This window comes from Meles meles, chromosome 4 (genome assembly GCF_922984935.1).
Source record: "Meles meles chromosome 4, mMelMel3.1 paternal haplotype, whole genome shotgun sequence".
Taxonomy (NCBI): domain Eukaryota; kingdom Metazoa; phylum Chordata; class Mammalia; order Carnivora; family Mustelidae; genus Meles; species Meles meles.
This window is the reverse complement of record NC_060069.1, coordinates 164,683,773-164,698,979: the sequence shown is the minus strand read 5'-3', so window position 1 is coordinate 164,698,979 and position 15,207 is coordinate 164,683,773. Positions and strand designations below refer to the sequence as shown.

The 15,207-nt window shown below is 53.3% G+C and overlaps 2 protein-coding genes across 2 annotated transcripts in view; one reads left to right on the top strand and one right to left on the bottom strand.

Moving 5' to 3' along the window:
* Positions 1–10,614, bottom strand: part of LOC123940823 (collagen alpha-1(I) chain-like) — a 26,171-nt gene extending 15,557 nt beyond the window's left edge. The window contains exons 1-3 of the mRNA XM_046003724.1: positions 10,543–10,614; positions 7,287–8,315; positions 6,849–6,992 (exon numbers count right to left, since the gene is read on the bottom strand). Coding sequence (XP_045859680.1) covers positions 6,849–6,992; positions 7,287–8,315; positions 10,543–10,614 — 1,245 coding nt within the window. The remainder of the gene's footprint in view (positions 1–6,848; positions 6,993–7,286; positions 8,316–10,542) is intronic.
* On the top strand, positions 8,883–15,207 carry S100B (S100 calcium binding protein B). The gene is made up of 4 exons (XM_046002497.1): positions 8,883–8,957; positions 10,169–10,393; positions 11,322–11,507; positions 14,098–15,207. Exons 3-4 carry the CDS (start codon positions 11,369–11,371, stop codon positions 14,235–14,237), a joined length of 279 nt encoding a protein of 92 aa, XP_045858453.1. The 5' UTR covers positions 8,883–8,957; positions 10,169–10,393; positions 11,322–11,368; the 3' UTR covers positions 14,238–15,207.

Below are 15,207 nucleotides of genomic sequence, written 5' to 3'. Positions count from 1 at the left end.
CGTCCCTTCCAGTCCCCGGAAAGCACCCATAGTAATGGCTGTCCAACAAGTAACCCCCTGTTGGTACACTGTCTCCCTAAGCTTTTTCATTAGGTGGGCAATAGAACAGACTCTTTTGTAGTGGGCTATTTGTATTTACAATGGCTTATTACCTCATGTGATACTGAGATATATATAATAAGAAGTGTACATTTGGTCTTTGCACCCCTGGTTCCTGCAGAGGTCTAGGACCTGAGTGGGGGTGAGGGAGCATCTTCTGTTAGTGGTGACAAACTCCCTCCACCCACACTGTATTAAGTTGGGGACTCGGGGCTCAACTCTGGAGGAAAGGACCACATGATCAGTGGGTTGGACCTTTCAGCCCCTCCCCTGGAGGGAGGAGAGGGGGACTGGAGATTGAATTAACCCCCAGTGGCCAGTGAGTTAGTTAATCATGCCGACATAGGGAACCTCCACCAGGAGCATGGGGTTCCGAGAACTTCCGGGTCGAACACGCAGGGGGCGGAGACAGTTGTGCTCGTGCCTTCTCCTGCCCTCGGCACCTCTTCCAATTCGGCTGCACCAATAACAGCCAGAAAACCATTCCCCTGAGTTCTTGGAGCCATTCTAGCAAATTGCTGAATCGAAGGAGCGGGTCGTGGGAGCCCGCAGTGTGCAGGCAGCCAGTCAGAGGCACGTGTAGCCAGGGACTCGTCTGAAGGAAGGACAGTCTTGGGCGACTGAGCCCACCCTGTGGGGTCTGTGCCAACTCCAGGTAGACAGCGTCGGTCCCGGACTGACCTGTAAGACACAGAGCTGTTGTCAGGAACTAGCTGATGTAGGAGGAAAGCCCATGCATTTGGCGTCAGAAGGGTTCTATTGGTAAAATACAAATCATAGTACGACAGTTAGTGGAGTTTATATACTCAAAAATAGATGTTGGTTTCAGGCACAGTGCTATTGTTCTCTTCCATTTTGCCTCCTCTACCAAGTTTACCCTCTCCATATAATATAATTTTTAATATTTATTTATTTATTCTAAACAGAGAGAGAGAGAGTGAGCAAAGCCAGAGACAGAGGGAGAGAGAGAATCTCAACAGAGTCCCCGCTGAGCACAGAGCCTGACCCCGGGCTCGACCCCAGGACCCTGAGATCACGACCTGAGCTGAAATCCAGAGTCAGACACTTAACCAACTGTGCCACCCAGGTGCCCCTCCGTATAATATCTTTAACATTTTTTTATTTTGAAATCATTTTTGTGTAATGAAAGAGCTGTAAAAAATTAACAAAACCTTTTAACTTTCCTTGTTCCCTGTGCATCGGTCTGAGTCCAAGCTGACATAAAGAATTATGAAAGTACGACCGAGAAGTGACTACACAGAGAAATCTAAAGGGCCTCCTGGGGATGAGGGAGAACACCCCAGGAGCACAGACTTAGCAGAGGAACCCTCCGCAAGGCTGGGCTCGTACTGTTGCAAAGGGTGTGCTGGCTGCACAGACCAGAGCTGGTCCGCAGCCCCGGGCCAGCAGGAATGCCTGCCGGGAGAACCAGCACGGCCCAGGCATCCCTGTGCCCACTGCTGGCACACCCAGAATGCAAGGCCCCGGGTGCTCTTCACCCCGCCAGCTTCTCTGGGCTGCAGGGAGCACTCCTGAGGAGAGAGTATCATCACCACTCCATAGGAGTCCCCCCGACTCCCTGTGCCCTCTGAGAACACAAGCCCAGCATGCACCCTCATCCAGGCCTATCTGTGGCCCAGCTGTGGACTCGGGGGCAGGGGACCCCCACAAACACAAAGCTTTCTGCCGAAGCACCCAAGCAATCTCTGACCCAGAACCTTGGCCTCTACCAGCATCTGTGAAGCAGTGACATGCCATGTCCTCAGCCCACAAGCAGGGTCAGATCTCAGCCAGTCACAATCCTTGCCACACCCTTAAGGAGCCCAGGTGAACCTGGGCTGCTGGGCCCGTGCACAGAGGGTGCTGGGGTGCCACCATGGGTACGAGCCTCAGCTCCATGGTGATGGCACCAGGAAGGGACTGAGACCTCCAGGGCACAAGCCAGGCGAGGAGGGAAAGTGGACATGAAGAGTGGGCAGCAAGCGGATGTGAGTGCACCTTCTGTAGCGCCTATGCCAGAGAGCCAGGGTGAAGAGGCCACTGGGGCCTGGCCATGCCAGTTTTGTGGGGCTTATCTCCCAGTGTCCAGTTTGTAGATGTCTTACGCAGGCATAAGACACATCAGCGCACTATCATTGGTACAGTGGACAAGCGTGCTACTGTGTGAGCTGCCAAGATGATTGAGGTCTCCTCAGACAGTATTCTGGCATCAAGCAGGAAAACCTATGTGTCCCTGAGACAACATCAAGGGTATGCCTTTGGCCCTGCCAGGTAAAACCAAACTGTTTCTGGGGGCCTTAACAATTGGTTTTTAAAGGCAAGGGACTCATTTGAGATCCAAAGACACCTCCAGAGTGAGAGTGGGAGAGGAACCACTTATCATGCTAATGGACATCAAAAGAAAGCTGGGGTAGCATTTCTTATATCAGAAAAATAGATTTAAACCAAAGACTGTAATAAGAGATGAGGAAGGACATTATATCATAAGTAAAGGGTTTATCCAACCAGAAAATCTAACAACTATAAATATGTATACCCCTAATATGGGAGCAGCCAATTATATATACCAATTAATAACAAAATCAAAGAAACACATTGACAATATGATAATAATATGGGACTTTAACACCCACTCATTGCAATAGACAGATCACTTAAGCAGAAGATCAACAAGGAAACAAGGGTTTTTAATGACACACTGGACCAGATGATAGACATCACAGATATATTCAGAACATTTCATCCCAAAGCAACAGAATACACATTCTTCTCAATTGCACATGGAACATTCTCCAGAATAGATCACATCCTGGGTCACAAATCAGGTCTCAACTGGTACCAAAAGATTGGGATCATTCCCTGCATATTTTCAGACCACAATGCTCTAAATCTAAAACTCAATCACAAGAGAAAACTTGGAAAGAACTCAAATACATGGAGGTTAAAGAGCATCCTACTAAGAAAGAATGGGTCAACCAGGAAATTAAAGAGGAATTGAAAAAAAAATTCATGGAAACAAATGAAAATGAAAACACAACTGTTCAAAATCTTTGGGATGCAGCAAAGGTGGTCCTGAGTGGAAAGTGTATAGCAAGACAAGCCTTTCTCAAGAAACAAGAAAGGTCTCAAGTACACAACCTAACACTACACCTAAAGGAGCTGGAGAAAGAACAGCAAAGAAAACCTAAACCCAGCGGGAGAAGACAAATAATAAAGATCAGAGCAGAAACCAAAAGAACAATAGAACAAATCAACAAAACTAGGAGCTGGTTCTTTGAAAGAAGTAATAAGATTGATAAACCTCTGTCCAGAGTTATCAAAAAGAAAAGAGAAAGGACCCAAATAAATAAAATCATGCATGAAAGAGGAGAGATCACAACCAACACTGAAGAAATACGAATGGTTATAAGAACATATTATGAGCAACTCTATGCCCACAAATTAGGCAAACTGTAAGAAATGGATGCATTCTTGGAAACATATAAGCTACCAAAACTGAAACAGGAAGAAATAGAAAACCTGAACAGACCCATAACCAGCAAGGAGATTGAAGCAGTGATCAAACATCTCCCAACAAACAAGACTCCAGGGCTGGATGGGAATTCTACCAGGGAATTCTACCAAACATTTAAAGAATTAATACCTATTCTTCTGAAACTGTTTCCAAAAAAGAAATGGAAAGTAAACTTTCAAACTCTTTCTATGACTCTAGCATTACCTTGATCCCAAAACCAAAGACCCCACCAAAAAGGAGAATATCCCTGATGAACATGGATGCAAAAATTCTCACCAAAAAGCCAATAGCATCCAACAGTACATTAAAAAGAATATTCACCACAACCAGTGGGATTTACTCCTGGGTTGCAAGGATTGATTTGATCCACAAATCAATCGATGTGATACAATACATCAATAAAAGAAAGAACAAGAACCATCAGATCTTCTCAATAGATAGGAAAAGCATTTGACAAAATACAGCATCCTTTCTTGATTAAAACTCTTCACACTGTAGGGATAGAGGGAAAATGCCTCAATATCATAAAAGCCATCTATGAATAGCCCACAGCAATATCGTTCTCAATGGGGAACAACCGAGAGCTTTTCTGCTAAGGTCAGGAACACGGCAGGGATGCCCACTGTCACCACTGCTATTCAACATAGCACTGGAAGTTCTAGTCTCAGCAATCAGACAATAAAAAGAAAAAAAGGGGGCGGGCATCTGAGAAGAAGTCAAACTCTCAGTCTTCACAGATGACATGACACTCTATGTGGAAAACCCAAGAGACTCCACCCCAAAATTGCTAGAACTCGTACAGGATTTGAGCAAAGTGGCAGGATATAAAATCAATGCACAGAAATCAGTTGCATTTCTATACACTAACAATGAGACAAAAGAAAGAAAAATTCAGGAATTGATCCCATTTACAATTACACTAAACACATAAGATATCTAGGAATAAACCTAACCAAAGAGGCGAAGGATCTGTACTCTGAAAACTGTAGAACATTCATTAAAGAAATTCAGGAAGACACAAAGAAATGGAAAAACTGTTCCATGCTCATGATTGGAAGAATAAATATTGTTAAAATGTCTATGTTGCCTAGAGCAATAGATACATTCAATGTAATCCCTGTTAAAATGCCATCAACATTTTTCACATAGCTGGAATAAATAATCTTAAAATTTGGTATTTTTTTAAATAAAGATTTTATATATTTATGTCAGAGGGAGAGAGCACAAGATGGGGAGTAGCAGGCAGAGAGAGAAGCAGGCTCCCTGCTGAGCAAGGTACTCAATGTGGGACTTAATTTCAGTACCCTGGGATTATGACCTGAGCTGAAGGTTGATGCTTAACTGACTGGGCTACCCAGGCCTCCCATAAATAATCCTAAAATTTGTATGGAACTAGAAAAGACCCCAAATAGTCAAAATAATGCTGGGGGGGAGGGGGGAAGAAACCAAAGCTAGTGGCATCATAATTCCAGAGTTCATGCTGCATTGCAAAGCTGTCGTCAAGACAGCATGGTACTGGCACAAAAACAGACACAGATCAGTGGGACAGAACAGGAACCCAGAAATGGACCCTCAACTCCATGGTCAACTCATCTTGGACAAAGTAAGAAAGAATCCAGCGAAAACATAGTCTTGTCAACAAGTGGTGCTGGGCAAATTGGACAGCCCCATGCAGAAGAATGAAACTGGACCTCATCCTTCCACCACACACAAAAATAGACTCAAAATAGATGAAAGAACCAAATATGAGACAGGAATCCATCAAAATCCTAGAGGCGAACACAGGCAGCAACCTCTTCGACCTCAGCCACAGCAACTTCTTCCTAGGGACATCGCCAAAGGCAAGGGAAGCAAGGACAAAAGTGAACTATTGGGACTTCATCAAGATCAAAAGCTTTTGCACAGCAAAGTAAACAGTCGAAAAACTGAAAGACAACTGACAGAATGGGAGAAGATATTTGCAAACGACATATCAGATAAAGGGCTAGTGTCCAAAATCTATAAAGAACTTAGCAAACTCAACACCCAAAGAACAAATAATCCAATCAAGAAATGGGCAGAGGACATGAACAGACATTTCTGCAAAGAAGACCTCCAGATGGCCAACAGACACATGAAAACGTGCTCCACGTCACTCGGCATCAGGGAAATACAAATCAAAACCACAATGAGATCCCACCTCACACCAGTCAGAATGGCTAAAATTAACAAGTCAGGAAACGACAGGTGCTGGCGAGGATGCGGAGAAAGGGGAGCCTCCTGCACGGCTGGTGGGAACGCAGGCTGGTGCGGCCGCTCTGGAAAACAGCGTGGAGGGTCCTCAGAAAGTTGAGAATAGAGCTGCCCTACGACCCAGCAACCGCACTACTGGGTATTTACCCCAAAGATGCAGATGGAGTGACCCGAAGGGACCCCTGCCCCCCAGTGTTCACAGCAGCGACGCCCACGACAGCCAGACTGTGGGAAGAGCCCGGATGTCCGTCGGCAGATGAACAGACGGAGAAGACGGGGTTCGTCTACACGACGGAATGTGACTCGGCCGTCAGAAAGGGAGACGTCCTGCCCTTTGCATCGACGTGGATGGGACTGGGGGTATTGTGCTGAGCGAAGTAAGTCCTTCAGAGAAAGACAATTATGTGATCTCACTCGTATGTGGGATTTAAGAAACAAAACATGAACACAGGGGAAGGGAAGGAAAAATGAAACAAGAGGAAATCAGAGGAGGCAAACCAAAGAAGAGTTTTCATCATAGGAAACAAACAGGGTTTCTGGAGGGAAGAGGGGGATGGCATGACTGGGGGACGGGCATTAAGGAGGCCACAGGATGTGACAGGCACTGGGTGTCATATAAGACTAATGAATCACTGACCTCTACCTCTGAAACTAGTAATACACTGTATGTTAATTAATTGAATTTAAATTAAAAATAAAATAAAATCATTAACCAAAAAAGAAAAAAGGCGATTGGTTTTGAGGATAAGGCCCCGGTCAGATCAACAGCTGATGCCAAGCATCAGGCGCTGTGCTGGGTCTTCTCCAAGAAGACGCCGCGTCTGGCGGCTCCAAATGAGGTCACCAGTTGACCCGTCCATTCAGTCCCCATCCTCCCCCATGCACGCAGCGTCCTCGCAGGCTACACTGGCAGGTTAAACGGGTTTGTGGTATCAGCACACTTGTCTATACCCGCTCTTTGACGACGGCACTAATCTCTAGAATTCTCGCAGGGCTGCTGTACTGCTCGGTTCACTGTCCCGACAACAGGGGCAGCTCTAGGGACGCCACCCCCTTCTGTCTCACTGGTCCTGCGCTTGTGCGCCAGGGAGCCTGGGAAGGCTCTGCCCGCGGCTGAGGGTGACTGTTCCGAGTCCACATTCAGGACCTAAAGAAACGAGGGCCCGGAGCGTCCCTGCGCCAGCGGGGCCACGGGGAGCCGGTCGGGTGAAGACTCTGTCACCCGAACACCACGCAGGAGTCGGGGGCCACGGTGCCGTCTTGTGGCCCGAGGAGTTAACGCCAACGAAGAGCCCGTGTCTGATGACCCCTGGAGAGATGCCAGACTTTCCTGTCAGATCCGCATTTCCGCTCTGTGGCACCTCAGCGAGCAGCTGCCGGCGCCTTGGGGACAGCCTGAGGGAAGTTTCCTGATGGTTCTGGTGGCCGCATGGGGCCTTGCCCTCCGCCTCGAGACTGGAGTTTCCACCCAACGCAGATCTGGGGACTCGGGGGAGAGGCGGCGGTCCTCCGTGGTGGCTGCAGTCAGATTTGGGTTCCCAGCCCTGGAGTCTGCGACGGCTCGGGTGAAGGACGGCTCGAGCCCGCTGCCCAGCCGCCGCCGGCGATCTCCGTGGACCAAGGCCTTCTGACGCCTGGAACGTCCGTCGGCCGCTTTGAAATCCCAGCCCCCGGGAAAGGCCGGAGCCTGTGCAGAAGCACCAGGCGTGGGGCCCTCGCAGGCGCCGCGCTCTACTCCGGAACGTGGTTCTCGCTGCGCCGGGCCAGCCGCTCCTGGGGGCCGAGCTGCGGGCGGGGCGCGGAGGGGACGGTCCCGCGGGACTAGCCGGGGGTCCGGGGAGAGAGAGGAGGCCCCGACCAGGCCGTCTGGACGGGAGCCAGCGTGAGCTGCGAGTGCGAAGGCCACGGAGGGGCTGAGGGCCGGGAAGGTCCCTGTCCCGGGGTGATTCGCCCTCAGCCGGCCGCGCGCTCCGGCGGGAGAGGAAGCCGCGGGCCGCCCCTTCCAGGGGACCGCGGCTCTCGGCCAGGGCGCCGGCACCCTCTCCCCGCTCTCTGCTCCACAGAGCCTGGCAGGGTGGGTGCGTCGGTGTGCTTGGCCGTGCCGGGAGGCCGTGCTGCGGGCAACCCGAGGGCCGGCGCCCTGCTCGGCGGCCGGGTGGGCAGAGTCCACACTCCTTGTCCCTGCGGGAGCGGCTGCCGCGGTGCCGTGGACGCTGCAGAGGGAGCACAGGCCCGGCCCACCCCTAGCGCCCGGCGTACGGCCCGGGGCGCAGTCGCTCCCTCCTCGGTCGCGGGCAAGCCCCGCGCACGGGCGCACAGCACGGCCGTCAGCAGCCCGTGGGCAGCTGAGGATGCAGGCCCAGCCCAGGCCACTCGGGCTCCACGCAGGCAGGGGTAGGCACAGGCTGGGGGCCAGGCGGGGACGACTCAAGTCCCGAGGCTCACGGCCCAGCGTTGTGTCCAGGACACACTTCCACGTGTCAAAGACTCAAGAAGCTCCTGGGAAGCAGACGGTGACAGGACAGCGGTGTCCGCAGGCGGCTCCTGTAGGATGCGACAGTGGCGTCTGCGAACCCGAGTCAGGAGACGGGCGCAGCGCGGGGGGCCGGCCGGGTGCACTGAGGGAGGCCGTGCGGGGACGGGCTGGGCCCCCCAGAAAGCAGCCCAAGGCCCCCAGCCCCCTGCTCAGCCTGTACTGGAAGCTGCGGTCTTGGCCGAGCACTTGCTTTGTTTGCGTCAAGGACCCGGCTCTGTCCTCCCCCAGCCCAGCCTCGCCTTCGCAGCCGCGTGGATCTTCATGTATAATTAACGCAGCCCAGAAAGCTGGCCCCCGGCTTCCTGCCCCCCAGGACTCTCTTCCTTGGCCGGAGTGAGGTCTTGGCTCCCGAGCCAGGCCCCGGGTGGCCGCGGGCTCAATGCGTCCCTGTGTGCAGGCCTTGCCGCCCGCCGCCCCCAGCCGCGCCCGCCCCACACGGCGCCTCCCCCTTGGCTGCGGGCCCCGCAGTGCCGCACCCGCTGGCCGCCCGGGGAAGGGATAAGAAGCCGCCCCACAGCCACCCGGCCACTCGGGAGCACAGCCGGGAGGGACACGGAGCAGCCCGCAGCCGCTGACGTGAGGACCCTCGGGGACAACCTGCTCTTTTCTTTGGGGGGCAGGAAGGGGGGCTGGGAAGGAGGTGGCGGCTCCTAAGCCCCTGAGGCCGGCTGGTTTGGCTCCGTCCCACCTTGTGGACGTGACCCCGGCTGGCCCAGCGGGACTGCAGACCCCAGTGGGCTGTGGTCCCCGCTCAGAGCCCACTGGGACGTGGCCTGGCAGGGGGCTGACGAATGACGCCCCTTCCCCAAGTCTCAGGGGTTTCGGGCCCCCCCGGGAGACTGACGGCAGCTGAACTCGGCCAGCCCCACCCCGAAGATGAGCATTTTCTCTCCCCGCGTCTCCTGTCCGGGCCCAGGGTTTGCCGCCAGGGTCACGGGGCCTGGACCACCCAGAAGTCACAGGACAGCTGGGAGGGTTGGTGGGGGGGGGGGGGGGCGGGAGGTGACTAACTGGGTCAGAGCAACCGGGGTTTGGTGGGTTTAACTTTCTTCAGGGTCAAGACTTCTCGGGGAGGTAGGGCCCCTTCCCACGTGCCAGGGATGCGTCCTTGGGGCACTTAGAGCCCAGAAGCCTCTTGCTTTCCACGCAGAGAGATTAAGGCGGGACGAAGAGGCTGCCTGACTCAGGAGTAACGCTCAGGGAACTAAGCAGAAAGGAAACACGGATGTTTGGTTTCCATTTCTCTTAAAAGATAAGCTTTAAAGCAGGGAAGAATTTAAAAAAGGAAAAATGTTTTAATTAATTTTAGTGTGGTTATGAAGAAAGTCACATTATATGGAACTTTCGGACATGGAATATATGCTTTATGCTTTTCCTTTAAAAAAATCCCACTGGTCATACTTTATGGAAAAATAAGTCAGCCTCTCCTTCCCCAAATGATCACAGACTTTGAGAAACATCGGAATGATGCAAATGTTTCTTGGGTTTTTTTGTTTTGTTTCCAAAAAACAAAATCAATAATTGAAAACCTGGGTGCAAAGGATAAGAACGAATGAAACGTTAAAAATTTTTTTTTTATCGTTAAAGATTTTAATCCATCAGACTTGTTCCATCCATGTGTGATAAATCTGATTTTTAGCGATTTAAGAGCAAAGCAAAGTATACTGATTATTAGTAAGGTCAGGTCAAGACAAAAATCCACAATGCTTTCTCCTCTGAGAAATCAGAAGTAAAAAAAAATCAGAAATAAATAAAATGTTAAATATTTCCTCCAATGTATTGTTTAGATACAAGTGATGTGTCCAACATGGGAGTGATTTTTCAACAACGAGATGTAGTTTTGTAACTACTTTCCGCCGAGACCGGGCAAGGACCCTTCACTGACGGGAACTCAAGGCCGGAGGTCGGCCGACGTCTCCGACTGTCTCAGTTTTGTGGAACACGTCCTTTGTAAAACGTTCCCAAGTCCCAGGATTAAACAGATATTTCCTGTTTTCAGGCCGCGGTCTGAGGTACGGCGGAGAGGGCAGCAGGAAGCTGAGTGACTCTGGGGCCCCGCCGGCGCGCTGGAGGCTGCGGAGACCCCAGGGCCCGGGGCTCAGACTCCTGCTGCTTTGTCGGTCCTGCCTCCGGACCAGCCCGGCCCCACGGCCCGTGGTACCTTGAGGTTTCTGTGGGCCGTCTCCGATGTGTCCCTGAGATGCTGGTCCTCATTTAAGAACATCTGTGGCATTTCTGCCGTATTTGTTTCTCGTTCGATTTCCAGTGGTTTTCGGTCGTGGTGCTCACACCCATCAAAAAAGAATTCCTTAAGGATTCATATCTAACGTGAGTTGTTTACACGTTATTTCAAAGGAAAGCAAGTTCCTGCATTTTACGAACCTTAGAATCTTGAAGGAGGACCTGCACTTTTCTTGCTAACTTACTCTGAATATGTGTGCGCTGCTTTGTGAATGAACCAGCAGCATTTTCTACGCTGTTCGCTGGTTGCTTACTGGTGGCTCATGGGAGCACTGCTGATTTCTGCTCCTTCTCTTCCTGGCCACCGTCCTTCGTTCTAGTCAGTTCTAACGTCTGGCGGTCAGCGCTTTGCTCCCGGCTCTCTGTCCCTTCATCTCGGACCCGGTAAGGCAGAGATGGCCTACCGGGGAGGAAGCAGGAATCGGGCCCCAGACCCCCTCACGGCGCCGCCCCTGTCTTCCAACTGAAGTCCCTCGTGGGTCGAACCCGTGCAGAAGCCAGGGCACGTGGGAACTTCGGATGCGGCAGCAGGGACGAAGAAGCGGGGGGGGGGGGGGGGGGGGCGGCGGGAGTGGATCTAAGCTGCGGTGGGGAACGGGGACAGCGGCTCCCAGCGGGCGGGGGGTGAGCCGAGGACGGTCTGGCCCCTCCTCTGGGCGGAGGTCCGTAGAGCTGACACGTTAACGGTTCTGTGTACAGACAAGGCAGAAAGCACCAGAGGGCATCTTCCCTTCGTGGACCCCGGGATGTCTGAGCTGGAGAAGGCCATGGTGGCCCTCATTGATGTCTTTCATCAGTACTCCGGAAGGGAGGGTGACAAGCACAAGCTGAAGAAATCCGAACTCAAGGAGCTCATCAACAGTGAGCTCCCCCACTTTTTAGAGGTGAGTCTCGCTTTTTAAAATCCAGTTTATCCGTTCTCCGTCCACTCATAAAACCGCTGTGCATTTTCTCTTCTGGGCTGCCTGAAGGGGTTCTGGTATAGCTGGTTCTCCACACGTGCTTGTGCAAATGAACCCCATTTTGTTTCTTTTTAAGATTTTATTTATTTATCTGACAGAGAGAGAGAGAGATCACAAGTAGGCAGAGGCAGCAGAGAGAGAGGAGGAAGCAGGCTCCCCGCTGAGCAGAGAGCCCGATGCGGGACTTGATCCCAGGACCCTGAGATCATGACCTGAGCCGAAGGCAGAGGCTGAACCCACTGAGCCCCCCAGGCGCCCCAGTGAACCCCCATTTTAGAGGCGAGCTCAGATGGCCCCGTTCTCATTTTCACGTTTCGTGTGTAGTAGGAGCAGCGAGGAGAAACTGCCGTCTCAAAGGCCAAAGTACAGGTTCCAGATAATGCTGACTTTCCTGAGCAATGGGAGGGTTTACTGCAGGGAGGAGGGCGGGAGGGGATGGAAAGTGACTCATGACTTGCCGTGGGCCAAAGAGGCTAGACGTGAGCTCTGGTCTGGGGAGGACTGTGACCGCACGAGCTGCACGGTCAGCGCCCACCAGGGAACCTGCAGACGTCATTCACTGAGGGCGTCCTGTGTTCACCGCGGGGAGACGCAGGCCCGAGGACATGGCCCCCGCTTCTGGGACACCCGGCCTGGTGCGTGGACGGCCGTGGTCGCCCCCCATCTCCACTGCCCTCAGATCAGCCTTTGCCTGCCCTGTGCCCCGGCCGGTGCCCTTGAGGCCACGGACTGCAGTCCAGCTGGTCGCTGACCTTCCCTTAGTGCCCAGAACCCAGGCCACACACAGGAAATGGCCAGACAACAAACCGGGGCTCCAGGGTCGGACCAAGCGCTAATTCCGGGAACGATGCCAGGACACCCGGCGTGGCCCCGCGGCCCGGGCAGGGGAGCCGCCCCCCTGAGCCCGCCGACGGGCTGCAGCGCCCCAGGTTCTGGCAGCAAGGCAGCACCCGCCGTCTGCAGGGCCGCCTGGGGTGCTCCTGTCCGCACCCCGACCAGAACATGCCATCGCTGCGACTCCGGGATGCACCAGCAGGCTTGGGGGGGCCCTCTCTGGGGCTGACTCTGGGGTTTTCCCAGGCATTCGGGTTCACGAGCCGCTGTCAGCCTGCCGCTCGGTTCCCTGCCCGTCCCACCTTCTAACCCAACGGCCCGAACCCCCAGCTCCTTCTGTAGACGAGGGTGGTTCTGGGGTGAAAGGAGACAGTGTTTGTCAAGCGCTGAACCAACAGTGACAGCCCAACAAGCAATTATCAGTAATTAGTAATGACAACGTTATTATAAAACATGGATGATATAAAATAATCGTTCATCATTAATTGTCGATTTTAAAACAGGAAAAGCTCAGCATGTGGGAACCACAATTTATAAAAGACAAATAATTCGTGGTGAGTGGATCAGGTATCATCGACATTAGCTGACCTGGTTTTATTGGGTAATTTCGGTTCGGGGTGAATCTCTAACGTAATGGAAACAGCGTCCTTCCCGCCGTCTTAGCCGATGCCTCCAGGCCCCACCCAGCCCCACTGGAATCCGTCCTGCACGTCTGTTCTCTTCAAGGCGCTTGTGGACATGGCCCCGACTGCTTCGGGCCAAGCTCTCCGGCCCCGCGGCTGAGAGTCCCAGCAGCCTGCACTTGGGCCGTCCGTGCAGGTTCTTCCCACGCGCCTAAAGCCCTGCCCTGTGTCTGCCCCCGGGACCTGTAACCCCGTTCGCTCAGCAGCAGTGACAGTCAGCAGAGCCGGCAGGAAAGTCCCCTGACACCCAGAAAGCAACTCGAGGGGCAAAAAGAACACAGGACTTAACAAATTTAGGATCTGTTCCCAAGAGTCATTCCAGAAAAAACCCACTTTTGTAGTTTGTTTTGTTTTGTTTTGTTTTGTTGTGACAGCGAGCACAAGCAGGCAGAGAGGCAGGCAGAGAGAGAGAGGGAGAAGCAGGCTTCCCACCGAGCAGGGAGCCTGAAACAGGGCTTGATCCCAGGACCCTGAGACCATGACCTGAGCCAAAGGCAGAGGCTTTAACCCACTGAGCCACCCAGGCGCCCCAAAAAACCCACTTTTGAAACATGAAAACCCACTGAAAACTTTCGTTCTAAGAACTTCCACTCCCAGAAGCAGTGACACACTTAGGGGGAACCAAAAGTTCATGTTTTCTTCCAAGATGTTTGCTCACAGTGCGTTCCGGCGGCTGGACTGCATCCCCTCTCCGGGCGTTTCTGGTTTTAGGCACAGTAGGAGTGAGCGGCAGGTGTTCACACCCTGCTGTTCCATTTCGTCTTTGTCGAGCAGCTTGGGTCCCCCTGGACCTACGGGTGGAACAGACGCTCGGACCCCCAGAGATTCTGCCCAGCCAAGAGTCTCCCCGTCACACGGAAGACCTTTCTGGTATCTCAGGGCATCTTAACTTGCTTCTGGCACAAATTATGAAAGCCAGCCAACGATTAATCGTGCCTCGATGGCACTAAACTTCAACTAAGAACAAGCTGGGCGGCTTCTCTTCTGTCTCGTCGGAAGTCAAGGAGCAGGAGGTCGTGGACAAAGTCGTGGAAACTCTGGACAGTGACGGAGACGGCGAATGCGACTTCCAAGAGTTCATGGCCTTCGTTGCCATGGTTACCACCGCCTGCCACGAGTTCTTTGAGCACGAGTGAGCCCGCAGAGCAGTTGCTGGGACGGGGACGAGGGTCACGCAGGAAGCAGAGAGCGGGGCTCGCAGCTAGTAGGAACGGAGATTTCCCGCCGCACCGTAGCTAATTAGGGAGCTTGACTTGCTTTGTCGACGAGCAGTTGACAACCTCTTCCCGGGGCTGACTCGGGCCCCATCGTTCTTTCTGCTCCGCTCGGCACACGCGTCAGCGGACGGGGGCACGGGCGTGGGCCAGCATCCTTCCGGGGAGCGTGTGCTCGGCCGCCGTGACGGCTGTGGACAGCCCTAACCCAGGACTGCCACACCGACCCCAGGAATGCTCTGGGCACGTGTGCTTCCTGCAGTCAGAAAGACAAAGCTTTGCCCTTAAACTGGTTTACCCTCCGTGCAAATGAACCCTCGGCGTGTGGCGTCCACCATGCCACCTGCTCCCCAACAGTGCGGCCGCACCCCGGTCCCCTTCCCCGCGGGGAGCCGTGGGTCCTGAGCACACAGCGTCGCTCACAGAGCGGCCGGAAGCCTGTGTCTCACGAGCCGTCGAGCACTGACACTTTGGTTCCAGCCGGGACTGAGGATCAGAATTCCACACTCTGCGGGACTCCCCGCGGCTCCCGCTGCTGCCCTGCGGGCTGTGTGGCGGGGACGGCGCGCCCCTCTGCAGTCGGGTCCCTTCCCGTGGCCTCCTCTCCGGTCTGGGACGGGCCCGCGTGTGTGCTGAGGCCGGGCCTGCCACGGCGGTTGGCAAAGTCGGCGGACGTGGAAGGCTGAGCTGTGAGCTGGGGAATCCACAAATTCAAGTAAATCAGCGTCCAATAATCCACACCATCAACTCAAAATATTAACCGTCACATCCCAGAAAAGTCACACGAACCTTACCTACCCCCTTCTGCTGCTGCTGCTTTTAAGTGCGCAGACTTGGAAATCGGTAAGCGGGCAGCTGCTTGTATTCACATTAAATAAAAAGAATTGTCGTA

What these genes read in the sequence shown, in the direction of transcription:
- S100B (XM_046002497.1), top strand. Translation starts at nt 11,369, where the DNA reads ATGTCTGAGCTGGAGAAGGCCATGGTGGCCCTCATTGATGTCTTTCAT. An exon ending in GCTCCCCCACTTTTTAGAGG is followed by an intron (nt 11,508 to 14,097) that starts TGAGTCTCGCTT and finishes CTGTCTCGTCGG; the next exon opens with AAGTCAAGGAGCAGGAGGTC.